A 23,056-nucleotide genomic window follows, 5' to 3' on the forward strand; every position below is an offset into this window, starting at 1 on the left:
TGTTTTCCAAACATACTTATTCCACCTTAAGACCGCTTTACTTCTCATTCTAATGACCATTTCTGCCATCTGTAACCTCCCACTCACCTCTTAGTCTACTCCATACACAATCAACAAATGTGAAGTTCTTTGGAAGCATTATCCAGTCTACCCTCTGCCGCTCTCTAAATTCTTTTTTTTTAAAGAAATTTTTTTAAGATTTATTTATTTATGCAAGATCCGGGGTATAGGCCAGATGTGCAAGAGGGCGAGAGGATTCACCAGAGACAGAGTGGGGAACAGAACAGGCAGACTGACGAAGTACACTGCTGAGGGGAGCAGTGGGTGAGACAGGAGAGGTCTGCCTCGCCATGTGGGCATCTCCGCGGCCAGTGGGATCAAACTGGCACTGCAGAGGCTGTGGACAACTTCACAGTGCTGCACTCAACTCCCTGAGCCACCAGGGAGGCCCAACACACTCTAAATTCTTATGGAAGATTCCCCTTTACTAAAACCTTTAAGGAATTAGAGAGCAATGAAAAGATAACCAAGCGAATGGGAGAAAATATTTGCAAAATGCCTACTATGTATGTGGTTCATATCCAAAATATATAAGCAATTCACACAATTCAATAGCAAAACAAAAATCAAAGCCAAATTGATTAAAAAATGGATAGAACAGATATTTTTCCAAAGATGTTATACTAACATTCAACAGATACATGAAAAGATGTTCAACATCACAAATCATCAGGGAAATGAAAGTTAAAACTACAATGTGATACCCCTCACTTCTATTGGGAATGGCATTTATCAAAACTAGAAAAGATAAATGTTGGTGAGGATTCCCTGTTGGTGGAATATAAACTGATGTATTCATTTATGGAAAACAATATTGAGTTTCTTCAAAATATTAAAATATCAATAGATCTATCATATGATCCAGCATTCCTGTTTCTGGATATATAAAGGAAATGAAATCAGAAATTCAAAAGACATTTGTACAACTTTTCTTGCAGCATTATCAATGATAGCCAAAATGTGGATATCAATTGCTAAATGAATAACAAAAATCAGTATAATGTCATGTATCAATAATGCTTTGGTCAACAATTGAATAACTATAAGAAAGTGAAAATCAAAATCAACAAAATACTATGAACCAGAGACACTTTTTGGGGGGTGCGGGCCGGGAGGGGAGGGATTGGGGTCAGAATGGGGCATGTGCAGTTGTATGGGGGAATATAAAAATAAAATTTATTATTTAAAAAAAAAATGGATACATATATGATGGTGATCCCACTAGACTTATACCATGTAATCCAGGGGTGTGGTTAAACCATCTAGGTTTGTGTAATTACATTCTGAAGTATGCACAACCATAACCGCCTATTTTTGCATTTTCCAGAATGTATCCCTACTGTTAAGTGATGCATGACTATATATATAATGGAATACTATTTAGTCATAGCAAATAAGGAATTCCTGCTATTTGTAAAAACATGGGTGAAACTTGAGGGGATAAATTAAGGCAGAGAAAGACAAATACTCTATGACTCATTTTTATATGGAACCTAACAAAGCTGAACTCATAGAAACAGTGTAGACAGGTAGTTCCCAGGATGGGGGTAGGGGAAATGGGGGGATGTTGGTCAGAGCGCCCAAACATCTAGTTATAAGATGAATAGGGTCTAGGAATCTAATGGCCACTGTAGTTAACAATACTATAGACTTGAAAGTTGTCTGAAGAGTTCCCACCCCACACACAGGTACCTGGGAGCTATTGAATATATTAACCAACCTTAGTGTGCCCACCATTTCACAATGTATAAGTATATCAAATCACCATCTTTATATCTTAAAATTACACAATATCAATTTTATCTCAATGAGACTGGAATTCTTTTATAACAGGAGTGAAAGATTATGTTCACGCCTTGTAGACCTTTTTAACCATAACTTCCCTGAGATGGACTGTGAGTAGCTGATGGACTGCTGAAATCCATAAATGTATTGATGATCAAAATTGTAGAAGCAGATATTGTACTAGATGCAGCAGGAGAATTTAGGGGTCTTATGATCTAGAGTGTGTGCATGTTGGGTGGGAGGTGTCAAGTCAGGCTTCACCCCACCTCCCCTTGGAAGCCTCTTTGACCATGGGGACATGTTAGTTACAGGGCCCAATGTGGGCAGGCCTGGGCTGTGGGCCATCCTCTAGTTTCTGGAGGCTGTTGTTGAACATTTGCTATCTCCAGCTTAAATTTCCATGAGCGCCTACACATTCTGGCCAAGGAAGCAGATGTCTTGACTGTCTCACATAGCTTTGCATATGTGATGATAAAGTGATTCAAATATGACATTTTGGAAAGTTAAATATTTGAGCATCATTTTCCGTTAGAGCCTGAGTGTGCTCTGCCTATGTAATTTTTAGATTTGAAAAAAGAAGATAAAGTCTATGATAAAAAGAAAAAAATCTGTGTATTTTATAACTTACATCCTCTTTAGTCACTGATTAAATGACACAAAAACTATTAAAGGAAGTATATAATATACTAGTTTCTAGATGCAAAATGATCATAATCTGGCAGGAGCTACAGACAGTTGGTCAAATGACTACAACATATTGTGACTGGTATTAGTGGTTTGGGGTTGTGTTTGGAAACTAGAGCCTTGTTTTTAACTCTCTTCCTCTCCTTGACATTTTCAGTTGATAACAACCATAGTAATAATAATAACTACCATTAATTGAGCATTTATTGTGCTATAGGTACTTATTTTAAATGCTTTATGTGTATCAACTCATCTAAAGAAACCTGTAAGACTGGCATTATTATTATCATCATCTCCATTTTAAAAATAAAGAAAAGGAACCACAAACTAAAATACTTTACAGCAGGGACATGAAGAGCAGTTAAGTAAGAGCTGATGGCTGTTGAGAAGAGTTTTTGTGTGAGGAACAGCTTGGAGGAGGCAGAGTGGAGTGGACATAGTAGTTGGAGTTGACAGGACTTCAAGGGATAGACTTAAGAATGAGTGAGGCAGATGTCTGCCTTGAGGATGTGGGGTGGAGAGAACAAGGGGGTGCTCATGCTCACTCTGGCCTCAGATTATAGAGAGTTTTAGGAAAGGTAGCTGCAGGATTTTTGGAGGATGTTGTTCCATTGAAGGAGCAGGTAAGGAAGGCTGTGTGTGCAGACCTTGCGTAAGGTTTCCTAGGAAACAAGTTAATGTCTTCTTTGTTTTTCTGGTCAGTGCATCACCAGAGCACATGAGAGTAGCTGGCACCCCACAGACCGTGAATATTTATTCTCGTCCTTTGCATTCTGGTTGGAACAATTTCTTGCTGTGTCATGTGGTTGGGGTCTCACCAATCTCCACTTCCGAATTTCCCCCCTAAGAATACCTATGAATATAGCATCTATTCAGCACATTAGTTTCTTAAGAACGTTTTCTGTACAGACTTAAAAGCAATAGCACTGATGACATTAAAACATATCAGTGAGATCATTGTTGGGTTATGCTATCTCCTCTTGGGTGATTTTATGGACTCTTCACTAACATTTAGGATACCCAGAAATCATATATAGAAACACGCTATCTCATTAAGGATAAATGGCAGATTAGCTCTTGTAATTATTTTATTCCAAACTCCAAACCTGCAGCCTCCTTATCCAAACCTGCAGCCTTATCAGTTCTGTGAGCCTCCAATATGTTTCCAGTAAATTATCTTTTTACTTAAAAATTAAATTACTAACAAAAATAAATGAACTTTTTAAATCATCCAGTGCTCTATGAATATTAAAGGACTGTCTTTCCTTGAGTCACCCTGCCACAAGTTGCTTCTGGGCACATTCTGAGCAGTCCCTGGGCTTGAAGCTGTAATTAGCATTCACTGATGTGATGTGCAGGATCGTTCTCACACTGATTAGAACAGTCCTTAAAAAATTAAATTTTAGCTTGGAGTAACTTACAATTAATCTCCTTTCAAGAAAGAAAATGAATAAACATAATAGTAAAATAACTCCCAAATCCTTTAATACATATAGTAATTATTTTTGGTTTATCTTGTTGATGATTACTAGAAGCATGTAAATATCTATTACTATCTTAAATGCAAGGCATTATTCTGCAGCTATTTAATTGGTTCATGAATCTCACTAAAATTAAATCCCATGATGGTCAGTATTTTCCATAATCAATTTCACATTGGCCTGTCCTGTGATTAATTACTTTGCTTGAACTGAACAAGCACTATTGAGTGTGTGGTTATGGGGTGTTTATGCTGAAACAGCAGTCACAAATTCTTGCATATTTGTACATTATTGTGTTCTTTCCTCCCTTAAAATGTATATATTTTTTATTGATCACAGAGGCACCAGAATATCATTTTTAACAGTGATTTTGAATTTTGTATTATATGGTAAACTCTGCATTATTTACCATCAATTGAATGTTTTAACTTTTGGTTTTGTGTAATCTGTTTAGAGAAGTCATTAAGAAAGCAACGTCTGTTAGCAATTAAAGAGTATGGCTGGAGAATGAGGTTTTATCACCTCTGAAGCTATTATGTAGAGCCTAAGAGAAAACAAACAAACTTAAGGCAGCTTCCAGTGGGCAGATTAACAAAGCTATGGGAAAATAATCCAAATGTATTTTGTTTTTTAGATGTATATCTCCTTTTTTATTTGAGTTTTGATAACAAAAGCATCAAAAATGATTTATTTACAGGTTGTAATTATCTATTTTTGCTGTATTTGATTGAATTTTGAAACTGTTGATCAACTACTGACAATAGGAAAACAGTAAAAATCCAAATAATAATGCCATTAATACCTGCTGCATTTTACTTTATGCAACTATGAAATCATTTTCCTCTAATATTTAATTTTGAATGTTCTTATACATTTCCATTTTAATTTTCTTAGATTTTATTTAATACTTAATTTTTCTTTTATTTAATATTGTCATTATAGTAGCTATTGCTACTTCATGAATGAATGGACTTTATTCATTTTTAATATGGTAGGAACAAATGAACTCCATGGCTGATAGTAGTTACCTATGAGCACGACATTAATTACTTTCTTAATTCAGTAGATATTTACTGAGCATCTACTCTATGCAGAAAAATTTATGCTGGATGTTGCAAGGAATATAAAGATATCACCACTGTAATTTTTGCACAGTGGGGTAGGTTGATACCTTGGGAACACATGAGATTGTACATCAGGAGAGAACAGAGAGAGCAGAAAAAATGTTTATGGTCAGAACCACCTAAAAGATGACTTTGCTAGGGTGGCAGAAAAACAATGAGATTAAGAAGACAAAAAAAAAGAGAAGAGTTAGTGTATGAAGATAACCAGTGCATACATTTTAATCAGAAAGGAGCCAGAAAATAAAAGGGTTGTATGAGATTCACATATTCTGTAGATTGAAGAAGATACAGAATATACACACACACATGCACACGAATACACACACAATAAAATATTATTCATCCATGAGAAAGAAGTCAATCCTACCACACACACACACACACACACACACACACACACACACCCCACATCTTTATTTTTTATTCATCTGTGGAAGAACACAAGTTATATCTACATTTTGGCTACTGTAAATAATGCTACAATCTAGATTTCATTTCCTGTGGATATATACCCAGAAGCAGTATTGCTGAATCATAATTTTTAATTTTTTGAGGAACCGCTCTACTGTTTTCCATAGTAGCTATGCCATTTTGTATTCCCATCAGTAGTGCACATGGGCTCTGTTTGTCTACATCCTTTCCAACATTTGCTGGTATTATATATCAAGAAGCAACTGCCATTTGCTTATAGTTGCAGAATAGCCAGAGCAGCATATCATAAAATAGCCCAAGGTAGAGCTTTCATGTTGTTACATGAAAGTCTTGTTCTTTTTTTTTCCTGCTTGCTTCAGTAACTGTAGTGGTAAGTACATCTCTCAGTCTGTGTGCTCTATTTGACTTGCGCATTTTTTTTTCTTATTTGTTCTCTGGCTATCTCTTTGTTTCTTTATGTAGCCATTTTTCTTTTTGACTCTAACATCATTTGTTCTATTCTTCATTTGTCTTTTGTCTTTTTTTTTTTTGCTGAACTTCCCCTTAGAAGTCTTTCACTAAGCAGTAAATATATATTTGGACTTTATATTGTGTAGACTTTGGTGCACATGTTGATAATTTATAAATTGGACAAATGGGACATTTTAAATTTTTCTCAGTCAAACCCCCATAATATTAAATGAGACTTTGATAATTTTGGCTTGTGGATAGTAATTTTAGACAGGAAAAATGTCATTGTTACCTTTATTCTGAGACTCTTTTAACATAGATGAAACAAGTCTTCACAGTAAATTCCCATAAAAATATTTTGTTTAATTTTTTCATATTGGTACTTTTAATATAATTAATTTCCATATTATAAATATTCATTGGGGTTGGGCAATAGTTAATTTAAGTTAAAAGAAACATATCCTTGCTAAATCAATATGGTTTATTATATTTATATAAGAGAGATGTATATAAATTTTAGTATGTATAGGGCCTCCCCGGTGGCGCAGCAGTTGAGCGCTGGGTTGCGAAGCTGCCGGCAGTCTCTGCCGCCCAGTTCAATCCCCAGCTGCTCCCTGGCCCCGGAGGAGGGTCCCACATGGTGCGCAGACCTCTCCTGCCGCCCGCTGCTCCCCTCAGCAGTGTACTTCGGTCCTTCTGCCTGCTCTGCTCCCCGCTCTGGCTCTGGTGGATTCTCTCACCCTCCCGCGTTTCTGACTGTACCCAGTGCTTGTATAAACAAATAAAAATAAATCTTTAAAAAAAAAAATAAATAAATATATTTTAGTATGTATATATGAAAAAAGTGTAAAACATTAGCCCTGATGACTTTTTGAGACAGTGATGCATAGACATATGATTAATGATAAATCATATTTAATGTTGATGTATCATGCTAAAACTGTTGAGATTAAATTTAATCTTTTTTAAGATTCAAAAACCATTTGGCTATTTCCCTGTCCGAGGGAAATATCCAATAGATATTTTCACTTATTTTTCTATGGAAAAAGGAAATAAACCTTCTAGAGTTGGGATTCTAGATAAATAGGAACTGACTTTTATGATGAAATGTGTATTGTAAGCTTTCTATCAAAAGGATTTAAAATTAAATCAGAGAATGATGAAACATATGCCAAAATAAACTGAGAGTTCTTATAGGTATAATTGTGAAGAAGTAAGTAAAATTATAAGTCCTAGGATAAAACAACAGAGAAATCAGTGGCAAATGATGTTTATTTACTTAGGTGTTTTTATATCAATGTATGGAATTATAAGACAAAAAGAAAATTATTAAAAATTTTATTTATAATTATAAATATGACTACATGGGCATTATTAAAGTTTAAAGGAAGAGATTCAATTGACTCATTTGACAAATTGATTAAATGCCTACTATGAGCCAGGTAATATGCATTTTGCCAGTAAGTCCATGCAGCAGTTCTTTGTGACAGGGTTCTTTATTTTTGCTCTAAAAAGTGAATCAAGGTGGTAATGTAGCCTGGCAAGTTCACATAACTAATAAGGGATACAACCGAGCTGCAAATCTTTATTTATTGGACTTCAAAGCCCACACTTTCAATTTCAGACTCACCTGCCTCATACTTTGCTGAATGACTCGGTATCAGAGCAAAGGTTGGAATTGCTTCTTCATTTTAAAGTGAATATGACTAGAATTTGGGGTGCAAACTAGCATTTCATTTTACAGATATTAATCTCCAAAAGAATCCTGGGTGTTTCCTGATGGGTTTTCCAATGAAGTGTGCTGGGATTTTGGAGATTAGCAGGCAAAGGCAAGCTGGTTATGTCTAAAACTAAAACTTAAGCTCAGAGATCGATAGCAAAGCTAATTCCAAATGAAGGTTTTTAGAACCCAGAAACCTTCTTATCCAAGGTTTAGGCAAACAAAGGGAATGTCCTTATCGTTGGGTTAGTAACTGGTCTGTTCTACTTATGGACAAAGGTTTTCTGATAGCATTCCATTCTGGAGAGGGGCTTATGGAACAAGAAATGACACAGAACAGGAGGCAGGGACTCATGTAAGAATTACGTGGACAAGAGCATGGAACATAGAGAAATGAATTGTGCCATACAAATGGGCCAGGTTTTTCTCATGTTGAAGTAGTGGTAGACTAAGTAGATGATTTTGGAAGGTGTTGATGTAAGATAAGGCAGAGATGGCTGGTTAGGCCCCAAAGATGTATTATGCTCCCCTTCCAATGTTGTTGCTTGGAGATTTCTGTTCAACAAGGGACTTCATTTCTCAGTAGCCCTTGATGTAAGTGGGAGTCACATACTGTCTTTGTCAGGACAATATGAATGGAAGGTATGAGTTATATGTATGACAAACTGGTTATGTGCGAATATATGTGCTCCACAGTCTCTCCCCATCTACAACATCTACAAACCACATGGAAAAGACCCAGAGAAAAGCAGAGTCCCAGGAAGAAAGGGCTCTTGAGATTAAGTGGATGAGGCTCAAGTAGAAATACACGTACTGGGTTGTGTCATGTGTGAGTGAAGCCACTAGGAGTTTGGGTTTTAATCTGTTGTAAAACTATTCAAATTATAAATCATATTACCTTAATAGAGAATCATCATCAGATTCAATACATGAATGAAATTTTGTGGAAAATGGTTATTGATATAACTGGAGATTTTGCAGTTATTATATAATGTTGAGTAAAGAAATTTTTTTTATTGCTACATATGTCCAAAGGAAAAGCAAGAGGGAAAAGTCATGAAAAACAATAACACAAAATAATATTGCAGAAATTAGACCAAATGTTTTAGTAATCACAGTATACATAAACTATTAAAGTCATCCATTGAAAGACACAAATTCAGACTGATTAAAAGTATAAATCTGTGCACATTTTGCTTATAAAAAGCATAACAAAAATTATATTAATCAGACACTAACAAAGTATGTGTAATGGTATTAATATGACACAAATTAGAACTCAAGATGAATAGAATTAGAACAAAAAGTCTTTTTCCTCAATTTAAAACTCCAGAAATACTAGAATCTATTTCAGAAGAGGGACCTTTTTTTTTTTAACCTCACGTATTTGTGACTTAAAAAAAAAAAAAAAACTACAAGCAAATATAGTTCTAAGGAACTGTTGAAAATGACAAATTACCTATAGTTGAAAATGTGCTCAATTTCTCACCTAAGTAATAATCAACTGTTGTCTATAAGTAGAAGTCGGCATTACACAAATTGTATCTGATGATTAGTCATTTAGTTAATGTCTACCAAGAAGAGGCCTAATGAAATAGCTTTTAAATTTAGCCAGAAAAAAAAAATAGCACCATTAATGATGGCCTTGACATTCAGCAAAGCCAAATTAAGCAGTCAATCTGACATTTTATAGACAGCCTGCTATAGAGCCTCACATCCGGTAATGTTCGATAAGCATTAATTGCCTGGCTGACAATGAACAGCCACACATCTGCCTGTTACAACAGCCACACATAGTGGAATAACTAGAAGGCTGTGAGCACCAAACGTTGTGAGGACCAAAAGGTGTGTGGGTTTTGTATTTTTAAAGTAAATTACTTCATAATTTCCTTTTAAAACTGAACACATTCATTAGAAATAGCATTCCCTTTGACAATTCAAAGTGAAGTACCAGTTAATGGTGGTAGTGGTCAAATGTTACTTCCTTTTTAAATAGAAAGCTGAGAGTCTCTAAAAGAATCATTGTCACACTCCCTTTTAAAATTACTTGCATCAATGCCAGAGAAATCATTAACATTTCAGAGTTGGATGACTATTATTTTTATTATTGTGCTGATAGTGCACTGTGTTCATTATAGTGAATGGAGAATGGTGAACTCTGGTCTGCATTTTATTTCTTCATTTAAACTGATTCATTTCTATTGAGTATACATGCTATGAAGCTAGAAAAATATTTATAATGTAATAATAGCTTACTTTGTATCATTTACTCCATGCAGTCACTGTGCTAAGCTCTTTGTATTTGTTTCAAGTATGTGTTGAAAGATTATTTCCTTTTACTGCCATATCTTTTATGCTTTTCAAATTATAATTTTCACACTGTTTTATTTAAATCACAGTTTCACTTATGCTTATTTAATTGCAGCAATACAATCAACCTCAACTGAAAGAAGATGAGCCCATGTTTGAAGGACAATAAAGCTGATGAAAATCTTAAACTTTCAGAAATTGAGTATTGAGCAAAGACAGATGTTTTATAAAAGAGGGGCAAGGCAGCTGATGAATTGGTTGAAGGAATTACTGGGATCTATAGATATGCTCCAATTCCATTTGTCAATTTTATTTAAAAAATGATTCAAAATGACTTGTCCACATTGTGGGATGATCCAGCTGCTTGTTTGAATCAATTGCTTTTAATTAGCCCATCTTATGTTGATTAGACTTGGGGTTTCCATGCTTAGATTCCTAAAAGATTGAATTAATAGTGTTCTTATTTAGAGAGATGTGACTCTAATGTGATCAGAGGAATTTTTCACATTAAATCATTTACATCACTTGGCAATCACAATATGTGTATTTGAGGCTCTGATCCTGTTGCAATTCATAGAAATCAGTCAATCTCATATGAGATTCAAATATAGGGAATGATACAAATATTCCCAGGTAGGCAATAAATATTCATCTTTTTGAGGTTAACTGTGGTTAAAGGAGAGGAAAGGATGTCTAAGTCTAAACACAATCTGATGTTTGCTTTTGTTTTTTTCTTTGAATTGAAGGTCCCACTAGTTTCCTATTGTCCTTTAGAGGGAGACAACAGAGTAGACTGAAGAGTAGTGGTGAAGTGTATGGGTCCAAGTCCCCACTCTCCCACTTACCAACTTTATCATCCTGGACCAGTTGTTTAACTTCTTTGGGACTCACTTTCCTCATGTTTAAAATAAGGTAATAGTAGTACTTATTTCAAAGAATTGTGAAGAGAAAAAATTTAATTCAGCCTACTGAATTAAATTCTGACAGCAAGTTCTGGCACCTGATAAAGACTGGGTAGATATTATTAAACAATGGATGTAGGGGGGAAAAAGCTATTTTTCCTATTAGTGAATAAAGCTCATTTTACCTAAAAGAAAATGAAGATCAAAATGGATGAAATCTATCTGTATATTTTATAGAATTATAAATATGAAACATAATGCTTATATTTTATAAAAATTTTAATTGATAAATTATATATCTATGTATACATTGTCATAGATTTAAAAGATATTCTTTGCTTTTGAAAGGTATTCTTAAACTCTTTTTCTCACATTTTATAAGACGTGGTGATGTAGTCTGCATGGACAAAGCATCAAATGTGTTTGCTGAAGGAGTGGACTTGAACATATGGGATGACCTGAACACTTCATATTCATTGAACTGGCCTGTTCTGTTTTAGACAGGGAAGGTTCCAGTGAAGTGGTTGCTTAGCAACTAATGGAATTAGATGAAACAGTATGTTAGCCAGGGCTCTTGGCCTCATCTGTGTGTGCGCCTAATAATGGGAGAGTGGCCCCCGTGTGGCCCCCATCTGACTCACAGATGTCAAACTAGTGGTGAATAAAATGAAAGACCAAGGAAAGATTCCACATCTGGATTAAGTGCCTATGTTTATGAGTCTTAAACATTTTGTTTTATGTTAGCATATTGAATAAAAATATTAAGAGAGGATATTAAAAGTAAAAGAAGATAAGAAAGGATATAAAATGTAAAAGAAGAACTGTTGAAATTGGGAGTTAAAAGTTTTCAGAATGATTTGGGTTTTAAAAGAGTATACTGGGTTTTAAATTAGTAGAATAATAAGTGATAAAGAGATTCCATGCCAATATCTTCTAAAAATTTCTCTATAGAAAAGTGGTAATGGGTTTTATGTGATGGTGCCATGAATTCTAGGACAGAAACAACTATTTTATTGCATGTATATACACGTACTTGATTATGCAAAGCTGGCCCACTGCTCCCTTTCATACCCATGAAAAACATCGTGATGTAATCAAGTCATGTTAGTGATCAGAATCACATTCACCTGTACCTGAATATGGCCTGACAGCTTCAGCAGAACTTCAAAAACCACTGTCAATATCAGATTGGGCAGAAATTGCATTGCCATTATTTATGCCAAATTGAAACTACTACTGTTTGAATTCCATAGCAGCGATTTGTGTCATTAGGAGCTGTGAGGTGACCACGTGAAATTCCTTTTCAGAGAAGTCTAATAAGAAGGAGATAAGCCACATAAAGTCAATTAGAGTAATTGAGAAAAGGGAGGTGGTGCTGTAGATTTGCTGAAGGCCTCTACCACTTCCACCATCCAAAAACATAGGATAATTTACTCAGTTGAAGACAATATTCTTGAAATTATAGGTCTTTCTTTGTTTCCTAAGTAGTAACCACCCCAGTCTGGGGATCAGTCCCCTTAGCGATTTGGACTTAGCACTTCTGCCTGGACTGCAGGATTTCTAGCATTGGCTTCAAGCATTAACATGATATGACTCAGAGAATTCGGATTAGGAGCTCTTTCCAAAGCATATTTAAGAGCTACTACCACATAAGGTTAAACAGAAAAAGGAATGAACTTACTGAGGGTGTGCGATGACCAAAGAAAGCTGTCAGGAAGGGCGTTATGATTCCATACTTTGTATTTTCAAGCCTCATTACTACAAAGACTCAGAAATGCAAGGAAAGCTGTAAGCGGTGGAGGATTGACCACAGCCTGGCCTCTCAATTGTGGTTCACGTGGAGCCCCTGTTAAAATGCAACTTGCCATTTAGTAGAGGGGGGGGAAAGGTGAGATTCCTTACTTCTACCAAAGTCTCCATGATCAGTGCTTAGCTATGACACCTTCATTAGTAAGGGGCCAGTGATCTCTAAAGTACCTTTTGATTTTAAAAATCTCTTTATAGAAGAGAAGCTGGAGTTTTTGACCTGAGACTTGGACATATCCTGTGCATCTTTGACAAGAGCCTCTCCTGTGCCCTAGACCCAGAATGCCTCACTCTGCATCCTCAGTTACTCTACCTCTTCTTTTTTCTTTTCAGGTTTCTACCTTTTCTGGTAACCCTGACCTCTAAAAATGTCCTTTCCTCATAACTATGAATTCCCTTGATTCATGCAGACTCTGTATGACATCTGCTCAGTCAAATCCTTCATGCAAGCACCAAACTTTGTTTTGAGACAACTGTCAAATGTAGGAAATCCAGGTTCTGTCTCGGTCATTGTGTCCTTAGAGAATTTTGAAGGTGGGCTTGTGCCATATGAAGGTAGAACAGAAGGTGTCTGCACAGGAGCAATCCTTCATTCAATAATGGCTGTCAAATATGTTCAATTCGGAAGAGTAAAGGTGTCACTTGTAAATATCTGACACATAAAGGTGTCATTTCTAAATTGGTGACACATAAAGAAGTGGGCTTCTTTACATGGGGGTAGTAAAGTATTGAAATTTCTTACTGAAGTGATATAGTGATAGACCAGAAAGAATGTGCAGAAGCCAAGGGATCTGAGAGGGTAACCCCAGGCTAAAGCCAGATTTTCAGGTGCCATTTTCCATAGTGTATAACAAGTGAGTAAGTAAATATCATAAATGCCATGATTTAAACTCTATACCACTTCAAAGTCATCTGGAATAGCTGAAGCAAGGGTATGGGCTTCACTTTTCCCTTCAAGAACATCACTAGCCAAGAAATTAATAACCAGCTTTCTGAGGAATACAAGAAAATGATTAAAAGAAGAAAATCAAAACAGAGTTAGTACTAGAAAAAAATGAAAAGGAACTGGCAGGTTAAGATGTTTTAAAATATCGCTAAAAAGATAAAGAAGAGTTTTTAAAACATGGGTAAATACCACCCATGAGTAGGTAACTAACTTCATGGTGGGCAACAGTTTCTGACCTTACATTTACTATTTTAGCAAAGGAAAAACAACCTGATTTGTGTCCCTTTTCTATTTCATTCCCTTCTCTTCTGGAAGACCTAAGTAATTGAAATAGAGCTACATCCAGGAGGAAGAGAATTCTAAAGAGAAATAGAATAAAATATAATGAACCTGAACTCATGATCACTGTGTAGTTAATTTAAGAAGTAACTTCCAAGAGCAAAACTATGAAATACAGCAAGATGTTTTGAATGAACAAGCTACACATTTGAAGATGTTGGGAAAACCAGTATGTTGTGCAGTTGGTAACATGTAAGACTACATTTTCTGCACATGTTAAGGTGGGGGGAAATCAGCACTTTAGAGATTTTAATTTTTGTTGTCTAATTATATTTGTGGTAATATAATGTTACCACTTTAGTTTGTCCTCTTATTTTATTTTCTATCAGTATTAACATACTGTTAGGGGGAGAATTAAAACAGCTGAAAATATATCAAAAATACATGGGGGAAAAAACCACCTACCACACATCCCTACTTTATCAGATCCTTAAGCTGCACAAATGGATTGGGTTACTTTTGCATCTGTGAGATAAAGAAGGTAAATATTCCAGCTCAACTCTGGTCAGGGCCCTTCTCTCTTTAATGTCAGGGAAATGAGCTATTGTGGTTAATTGAATAGTCTCATTAACTGAGATTTACTGCCCATTCTCTATATGAGGTATAACCAAAATGCAATAAAGGATATTCACCATTAACACTAAATTGAGCAAAGTATAATCTCTGCTGATTCAGAAATTAGCTCAAGCTCTGTATGCCTCATCACCATTATAAACATCAGTAATGACATAACACTAGGTGCATAAAAGATATGGAAAATTGGGTTAGATCTGCAATCATTGCAAAATGCTCTTTTAAATAACTTATTTAACTTTCATAAAAGATAAGGGTTGCTTGTGGCTCAAATAATCCAGCTATTTAATCTGTAAAATCATTTAGATTATTGATAAAATTAGAATTCACAGAGCATCATCCACATATCCATTACTCCAAACCTTTGCATAGTTCGCTGGGTATAAGGATCATTTTTCATCAACTTTGGGTGCCATTCTACTTATTTTTGAAGATGTCAGAGAATTTCTAATGGTCAGTATGATGACATAATGTACCAGCATAAAATTGGCTGTAGCTCATTGTGTGCCTGCAGGACAATGAACATGGCCCAAGGAAACCTAATTCATGTGTTGTGATTACAGACTCAATTTGTGTCATTTCCTTGAGAAATACAGAAGGAATGACAAACCATAAATCCACAACCTGTAGCAGGCACTTAAAGTGGATTGTATTCTGACTAACTGGGCTTTCAGTTGGAAGGATTTATGGTGGAGGCAACGCATTATCAGCCAAGAGTGAAATGTGATGGATGTAAATCTCAACCTGGCCAAGGCTCTCCCAAAGACTACATTACGAACTAAGCATTTAAAAAAAAAAAAAAAAAAAAAAAACTTATCCCGCACTTGGGCAGAATATTGTGCCTAGCTTTGAACTCATTGTATTTATAGTTTATGGTAGTCACTCTTTAACTTTAGCTAGTGCTTTTATTACCAGGGTCTAAAACACCTTACATCCAGAAAAGCCTTTTTTATGTTGAATGAATTATTTTTGTTTATGATGATATATTTAGAACAATAGGACTATTATCCACAGATAGATTTTTGAAGAATGTGTCTATTCATTTGTCCATTCATCCATTTATTCATTCATTCACCTGTACTCATTGCATGCATGCAGTGCAAGGGTCTAAGAACCCCACAGTGAGTGAGCAAGCCATGGTGCTTGTTTTCATGAAACTTCCAGTTTACTTTTCATGCTAAAAGAGCATCCTTGATCTCGTCATTTATTTTGCTCCATAAAGCAAAATATATGCCTTTCCAATTGAAAACCATTTATAAAACCTCCAAAGGAGGTTGTGTTCTTTGCTATGGCCTCTATAAGGTCTTCAGACATTGTTTGTAAGGCTGGGAAGCCTAGGCAACTGGTGTTTCACTAGTCAAATGGCCAGGTTCTTCCTTACTTCGGTGGTATACAGTGAGGCTTTTCCTAGTTGAGGTGCCTTGTAAATTTAACCCAAGACATTGACCTTGATCTAATAATTTCCTTTTTAAAAAATATTTTACTTAACTAATGTATTCAATTTAAAAAAAAATATGGTATGTTCAATTTGTAGCACTGTTTCCAAGACTATAGCAGTTTCTTAAATAAGACATTTCTTTCATTTGTCATTGCATTACAGGAGAAATTAATACTCCTGACAACATTGAGCAAAAGGATGTTATTTGAGGACCTGCTTTATTATACATGCTTTATTTTGCATAAAGTCATAGTTTTCAAAAACCTATAAATGACGTGAAGTGAGGACTACAATAGATGGTACTATACGAATGGAAGTTACATGTTTATAGAAATGGTAATGATGACTTTTATGATGGGGTCAGTCCTTAAAGTAGGGTATAAAATTAGTGGTGAAAGTAAAATGTTGCTATCAGATGTTGGAATTTTGAGTAGAATTGTCACTCTAAAAAAATATTTGAAAGGAATAAATTTAGGCAGAAGTTGGGTGGAGGAGGCTGTTTCTTAGCTATCATTTCAGTTGGGCTCAAAGGAAGACATGGGGAAGTAGAACAATCAGCTTGACTTAGAATGTAATAATATCTATTAAACATCTAGTATGGGCCAGGTATTATGCTTGACATTGAACATAATTGTTTCTATACCTCAAGACAACCCTGTCAATATAGTGTTATTTCCATTTTACAAATAAGGGGCATGAGGCTCAGAGAAATTAACAAATTAGCCAAAAGTTATATGTTCAAGAAAAATTGCCCACAAGATCAGTAGGCTATAAAACCAAGATTTGAATTGGATATGTATGTTTTCCTACATAACCCTGAATCTTAAAAATAAAACAACATTTTTAAAAGGCATTTGTAAGAAAAACACAGGTAATAAAATACATGTTAATTGTTAACATCTAGATCATAGTTATGTCTGTCTCTTCTCCTGGAGTCATAGCGTGTAATGTATCTACCATAACAAATTTGTTGATCTTTTATTGTTTATACAAAATTGTACACGCAAGTATGTATGTTGCTTAAGGGATTGTGTTCCCTCTCAACTCTACCAAGGCCAGGATCCTATAGTTGAGGATCCTTCCTTGTCTTATGTTAACATTGCCCTGTTGGCTTTGGAAAGACCTCTAGGAAAGCAGATTCAAAAAACTCTCTTGGCAACTTGTTCTGTTACTTAACCTTTGATCTCAGGGATGTTTTGTTTCATTAATCCAGATAGCCTGAGTCATTTCTGTCCTGCTCTGCCTCCAGGGTTGGTAGAGAGCAGCTGTCACCATATCAGGTGCAATCGCAGCTTGGAAGATCTCAAAAAAGAAATTAGTGTGGGGAATATTAAAATTGGAGCACCCACATAATTAAAAAAAGATAATAAAAGCAACTGAAATTTCTTTAATTCTTTTTTAAGTGGTTATAAAAAATCTAGAAACAAGTTCAGAATTATAGAAATTGAAAGATTTTTTTATTGTGACCTGTGGTTTTTAATTTTGGAATTTCAAGTCTTCTACATGTGTATAAACAGAATCCATTTAACTTTAGAGTCAATTTCCTGTTAGCATGGTTTTTTTTTTTTTTTTAATCTATAGCACACTTAATTCCTCTCCACAACCACTCAAAAAATAAGAGTGGTACTTCTAACATATAGATTCTTTTAACTGCTACCTCTAAGATATTAGTACATAAGAAATTCATATATTTCACTTTATTTATTTTATTTTATTTCATTATTGTTGCAGAATATAAATTTTACTAATTGTTTATCATGTCAGGCACTGTACTGGATACTTTATTGGTGCAGCAATATAATCTTCAAAGCAGTTCGTGAAATGGGTACAATGTTTAGCCTCATTTTTCAGATAAGAAAACAGTCGAGAAGAGGTTACTTATTGTGCAAAGTCACTTGCCAGTGTTGAAATCCAGAATTGTTTGGTTCTAAGTTTTGTCTTAATCACTCCACCAAACCAATGTGACGTAAGATTGAATGTTCTTAACATACCACATAGTACTTTAACTGCCTGATCAGGAATCAGTGAAAATCCAGATCAAATCACTCACTAACCCAGTTGCCAAATTGACCATATTGACTCATTTGCCTTTAACAGCTTCTACTGGAGTGTTCATTTTGGAGGGTAAATTTTCAAAAGCTGAAAGTTTCTGCATGTTTGCTATTTAATATAATTGCATGTATCACATGTTTAATACTCCCAATGTCTTCAGAATATTTTGAGTGGTTTCTTTTTCTCAGATTGTAAGCATTTAACATATTCATTAGGAAGTTCCTCAGATGACAAGGGAGTGATAATTTTTGTATTTCTAACAGTTAAAATTTTAACTCTAAATTTAGTTATTAAAGAGAATCCTACAAAATTAAAAAAATCTCTAAAGAAATGAGATGGAAATAAGGATCTCTAGAAACGATAATGGACCATCAGTTAATTCTATTACTTCTATACATCTTAATTTGAAATATATGGAATTGTGAGAATCAAAAATTAGTTTGTTGGGGTCTCCCTGGTGGCACAAGGGCTTAAGCGTCAGCACCATGAAGCTATCCACAGCTACTGCAGCACGAGTTTGATCCCGTCAGGGAGGTGACAACAATGGCACAGCAGATCTCTTGACTCCCCCACTGCTCCTCTCAGCAGTGTATTTCAGTAGATATGCCTGTTCTGCTCCCCACTCTGTCACTGGTGAATCCTCTCACCCCCCATACCTCTGGCCTGCACCCCAGCTCTTGTATGCATAAATAAATCAATCTTAAAAAAATAGTTTGTTAAAATTTTAAAAACTGCCAAAAGATGGAAATTTTTTTTTTGTTTAAATCTTTTTTTTTTAAGATTTATTTATTTATTTATACAAGCACTGGGTACAGTCAGAAGCGTGGGAAGGTAAGAGAATTCACCAGAGTCAGAGAGGAGAGCAGAGCAGGCAGACTGACGAAGTATACTGCTGAGGGGAGCAGCGGGCGGCAGAGAGGTCTGTTGTGCCATGTGGGACCCTCACCCGGTGGCCAGGGATCTAACTGGCGCTGCAGAGGCTGTGGGCATCTTCACAATCCAGCGCTCAACCGCTGAGCCACCGGTGAGGCCCAAAAGATGTAAGTCTTTTATCAGAATATTCAAGTTCCCTTAAACTCCTCTTTCTCTGCCACCAAATGCAAATTTAAAGGAATTCCTGAAACTATTCTCATGTTCTATAATTCATTAGAAACATTAACAGAATTCACTGAATTCATTTTTACTAATGGATGGGGCATATTACAGGGAAATTCATAATTAGGACAAACCAAAGATGAGACACAAAAATGTAGAAAGGGACCAAATACTGAATTTCTGGTTATCCCCTTAGGGGTCCTAGGCAGTGTTACTCCTCTTGCTATGTGACAGTGTGCATAGAGGACTACCAACCAGGGAAGCTAGTCCTAGTCTTTAATGTCCTAAGTTTTTACTGGGGCTCATTCACAGCCTGTCTGTGTGTCTGACCTTTTATTTCAAGCATCTACTGAAAGTCAGGTTAATATTTTAATGTCTAGTTACTTTGGAGGTCAGAACTAATACAGTGTGGCCAAATCTCCCATCATAAATCATGTCATTAGAATGTCACTTGTCAAAACTCCAAGGCAAACAAAGACACTCCTATCAGGTAGCATATTCTAAGTCACGGGTAGAGGCCCAGGAATCCCTTTGGATAATCCCTTTAGATATTTCTTCACTACACGAAACATTATACTATAGACTATTGTAAAACAGGGTACTATACTTTTCTAAATAGTGTATTTCTTAATCACTAACCAAAATTGAGTTTTTTCTTTACCTCTGTTATGTCAAATTATAGAAAGTGTACAAATTGGGGTCTTTATTTTGGAGGGACTATAAATCCATGCCTTTGTTTAATTTGGCAAGTTTTCGTTGTTTTTTTTTTTAACTTCTAAGTTTTCATTTGACATACCAAATGTCTAATGAAAGAACTGATTTTCAGTAAGTTGGCCATTTGGGTAATTGGTTTGGGAGAAAGTTGATTTTTACCAAATAAAAGTGCTCCTCAATTCAAGTGAGAATGAGAGCCACTGGATGACCTATTATCACACAGATTGCTAGGCTCTACTCTGATATTCTGATGCAGAAGTTCTGGTCTAGGACCCTGAGAATCTACACTCTAATAAGTTCCCAGATGATGCTCATGCTATTGGTTCAGGGATCACATTTTGAAAACCTCTAGAACAGAGGGAATGGTATATGGCAGATGAGAGGAGAATTGTTGAATTGAAATGAGACAGAAAAAGGCAGAAAAGTCTGGAGACGAAGTTGCCACTTTCCATGTTCTGTTGGTGAGTGTTTAGGATTACTGTATATTACATAATGAGACTGTAGAATTGAGAGAATGAGTTGAATGAGTGGGTTAAATCCAGTTATACCAAGAAACAGCTGTGGGATTAAATGAGTCTGTGCCTGAAGTGTTCAGTGCTATATGTGTATTACTGTAGCTGCCAGAAAGCAAAAAGATTTTCAGATGTTTGTATGACTGAAGTTGTATAGAAGTATTTCAGAAACAAAAGTAAGTCTCAAACTTATAAAATTTTTTCTTTCTTAGCCACTCTAAGACTTTGTCTTACTCCCTTGCCTTTTAGTTCCATAATTCTGTTTTTCTTCATTTCTCTTCCATTTTAGGCAATGTTCAGTCTCTGTATGGTGGAAAGTGGAGCTGATGAAGTGAATTTACATGGTGTGACCAGCCTTGGTTTGAAGCAAGCTCTGGAGTTTGCTTACACAGGACAGGTATGGGACTAAATGCAATCTGAGAGGCTAAACATTTTAACTGCACCAAAGCAGAAGAGATGGTCCTTGTGATTTGATATTTATTTACTTTTGTTGTTATATGTTTTGCTGTTGAAAAAATTTTTGTATATCATTTGACAAGATTCAATATCCATTTATGATTAAAAACCCTTGAACAATAGGGATAGAGGGAACTTAGGTAGACATAATAAAGGCTATATAGGGACAAACCCACAGCTAACATTATATTAAATGCTGAGAAATTGAAAGCTTTTCCTTTAAGATCAGACAATGTTGTCCACTGTCATCACTAGCTTTCAACATATTACTAGAATCCTAGCTTGAGTATTTCATAAGACAGAGATGCAGAAGGAATCCAAATTGGGAAAAAAGTAAAATGATTGCTATTTTCAGATGACATAATATATCTAGAAAACCTTAAAGACTATACTAAAAAACTTTTAGAAGTATTAAATCAGTACAGTAAATTCATCTGTTATAAAATCAATTTACAAAAGCAATTGCATTCCTATATGCAAACAATGAACTAGAAGAGAAAGAAATCCATTTACTGTCACTTCAAAAAGTATTGGCGAGGGTATAGTGAAAGGAATGGTCATACATTGTTAGTAGAAATCATAGACTGATCCAGCCCTTAGGGAGAAGACTGTGGAGATTAAAATGTGATGGTTTAAAAGCCAAAGTTGTTCATCACTAAAATTGTTATAGAACTTGTATGTGATCTAGCAGTTCTACTTATAGTTATTTACCCAAAGAATGCCCCCCAAGCCCCAAAACCTTTTAAAAATCACTAATATGAAATGAGATATGCATGCCTATGTTAATTGCAGCATTATTTACAATAGCCAAGTTATGGTAACAACCCAAGTGCCCAATGACAGATGAGTGTATTAAGGACCTGTGGAGTATATACACAGTAAGATATTGCTTAGTTAAAAAAAAAATGTGAACTTGTAATAATATGCATGGAACTGGAGGGGATAATGCTAAGAAAAATAAGTCAGAAGGAGAAAGACAACTATCAGATGGTGTCACTTATATGTGGAATATAGAGAAACAAAACAAAGGATCAGACAAAAATAAACCAAAAGCAAACCATGGAAATCTGACTGTAAAATTGACAATACCAGAGGGTGGGGAGAGAGATGGAGAACAGAGGAGGGAGGGGCCCAATCGACTCCAGTGGAGGACCTTGGTGGTGGATGTGGTGTGGTAACTTACATCTAAAAGCTGTGAACCTTTGTCTCTGAATTATATAGCAGTGTTGTAAATCAATGTTACCTCCAACAAAGTTACACATCTGTTTGATTTTTATAACTAAACTATAGAAAAGGTAGGTAAAGCAATTTGATTTTAAATATGACCCGGAAAACATTATATTTTAATCTTATCTCAGTGGCTTCCCGGTGTAGTTTTTAAATGTCCTAAAGAACTATCAAATGGGAAAGAGTTTGCAGATAACTTGAATTTCACTGTTCTTGCTGAAGCTCAGTGACTCAATCCTGGTATTATTGGCTTAAAAACAAGAACAAAAATTTTTTTAACTAAAAAAAGCTAAGTCTAGCATCTTGGCACCTTGTCTTCCACACATACCTCAGAGTCAGGGTCTCAAGAATTTAGATTAGAATGTGATGGCTTGAAAGCCAAATTTGCTCATCACTAAAACTGTTGTAGAACTTACAGGAATCTCTGGAGAACATCTGTTTTCCTTTGGAACCTACCCAACTATATAAATCCAGATACAGACTCCTCTATGAAGTTTTGTTCTTTAGTTTTGTTTCATCCAACTTATGTTTAGTTTCTTCTATGCTAAAATAAGGGCCTTTTTTCACAGGCTCAGATCTTAGTGGAAGAGTAAATAATATACATAATCATATATCTGCATTGCGATGGGAGGCATAATAGAAGAACATAAAATGGGGGGATAAAAAAGAGCACATGTTCGACGGGGACCATCAAAGCAAAACCTCACAGAAAAGGTGTTATTTGGGTCTTGAAGATGAGGGGAGTTTACTTTTCTGCTAAATGTCTTTCTTCAGAGGCTTATTGAAGTGTTTGGTTATTGTCCACTGTCTTTCCTGGAGCTACTTGTTTGAAATATGCTTTATTTAATAATTGAGGCAACTCTGGCAGCTGAAATGAAAACTGTGGGTATAAGGTAAAAATCATTTTTTAAGTAACAGATGTAAAGAGTGAAAGAAAGGAGATGGATCTC

At 35.4% G+C, this 23,056-nt stretch overlaps 1 protein-coding gene across 8 annotated transcripts in view; it reads left to right on the forward strand.

Annotated features, from left to right (window-relative positions):
- KLHL32 (kelch like family member 32) overlaps positions 1–23,056 on the forward strand; it is a 178,152-nt gene that overhangs the window by 52,657 nt on the left and 102,439 nt on the right. For 7 of the 8 annotated variants that reach the window (XM_037520130.2, XM_054699040.1, XM_054699041.1 and 4 more), the window contains one exon: positions 20,713–20,820. In XM_037520130.2, the coding sequence (XP_037376027.1) occupies positions 20,713–20,820 (108 nt within the window). Of the gene's footprint in view, positions 1–10,841; positions 10,959–20,712; positions 20,821–23,056 lie in introns of those variants that run through there. The other variant, XM_037520133.2, reaches the window with a different exon arrangement.

This window comes from Talpa occidentalis, unplaced genomic scaffold, assembly GCF_014898055.3.
Source record: "Talpa occidentalis isolate TD23 unplaced genomic scaffold, MPIMG_talOcc4v2.1 talOcc4.2, whole genome shotgun sequence".
NCBI lineage: Eukaryota > Metazoa > Chordata > Mammalia > Eulipotyphla > Talpidae > Talpa > Talpa occidentalis.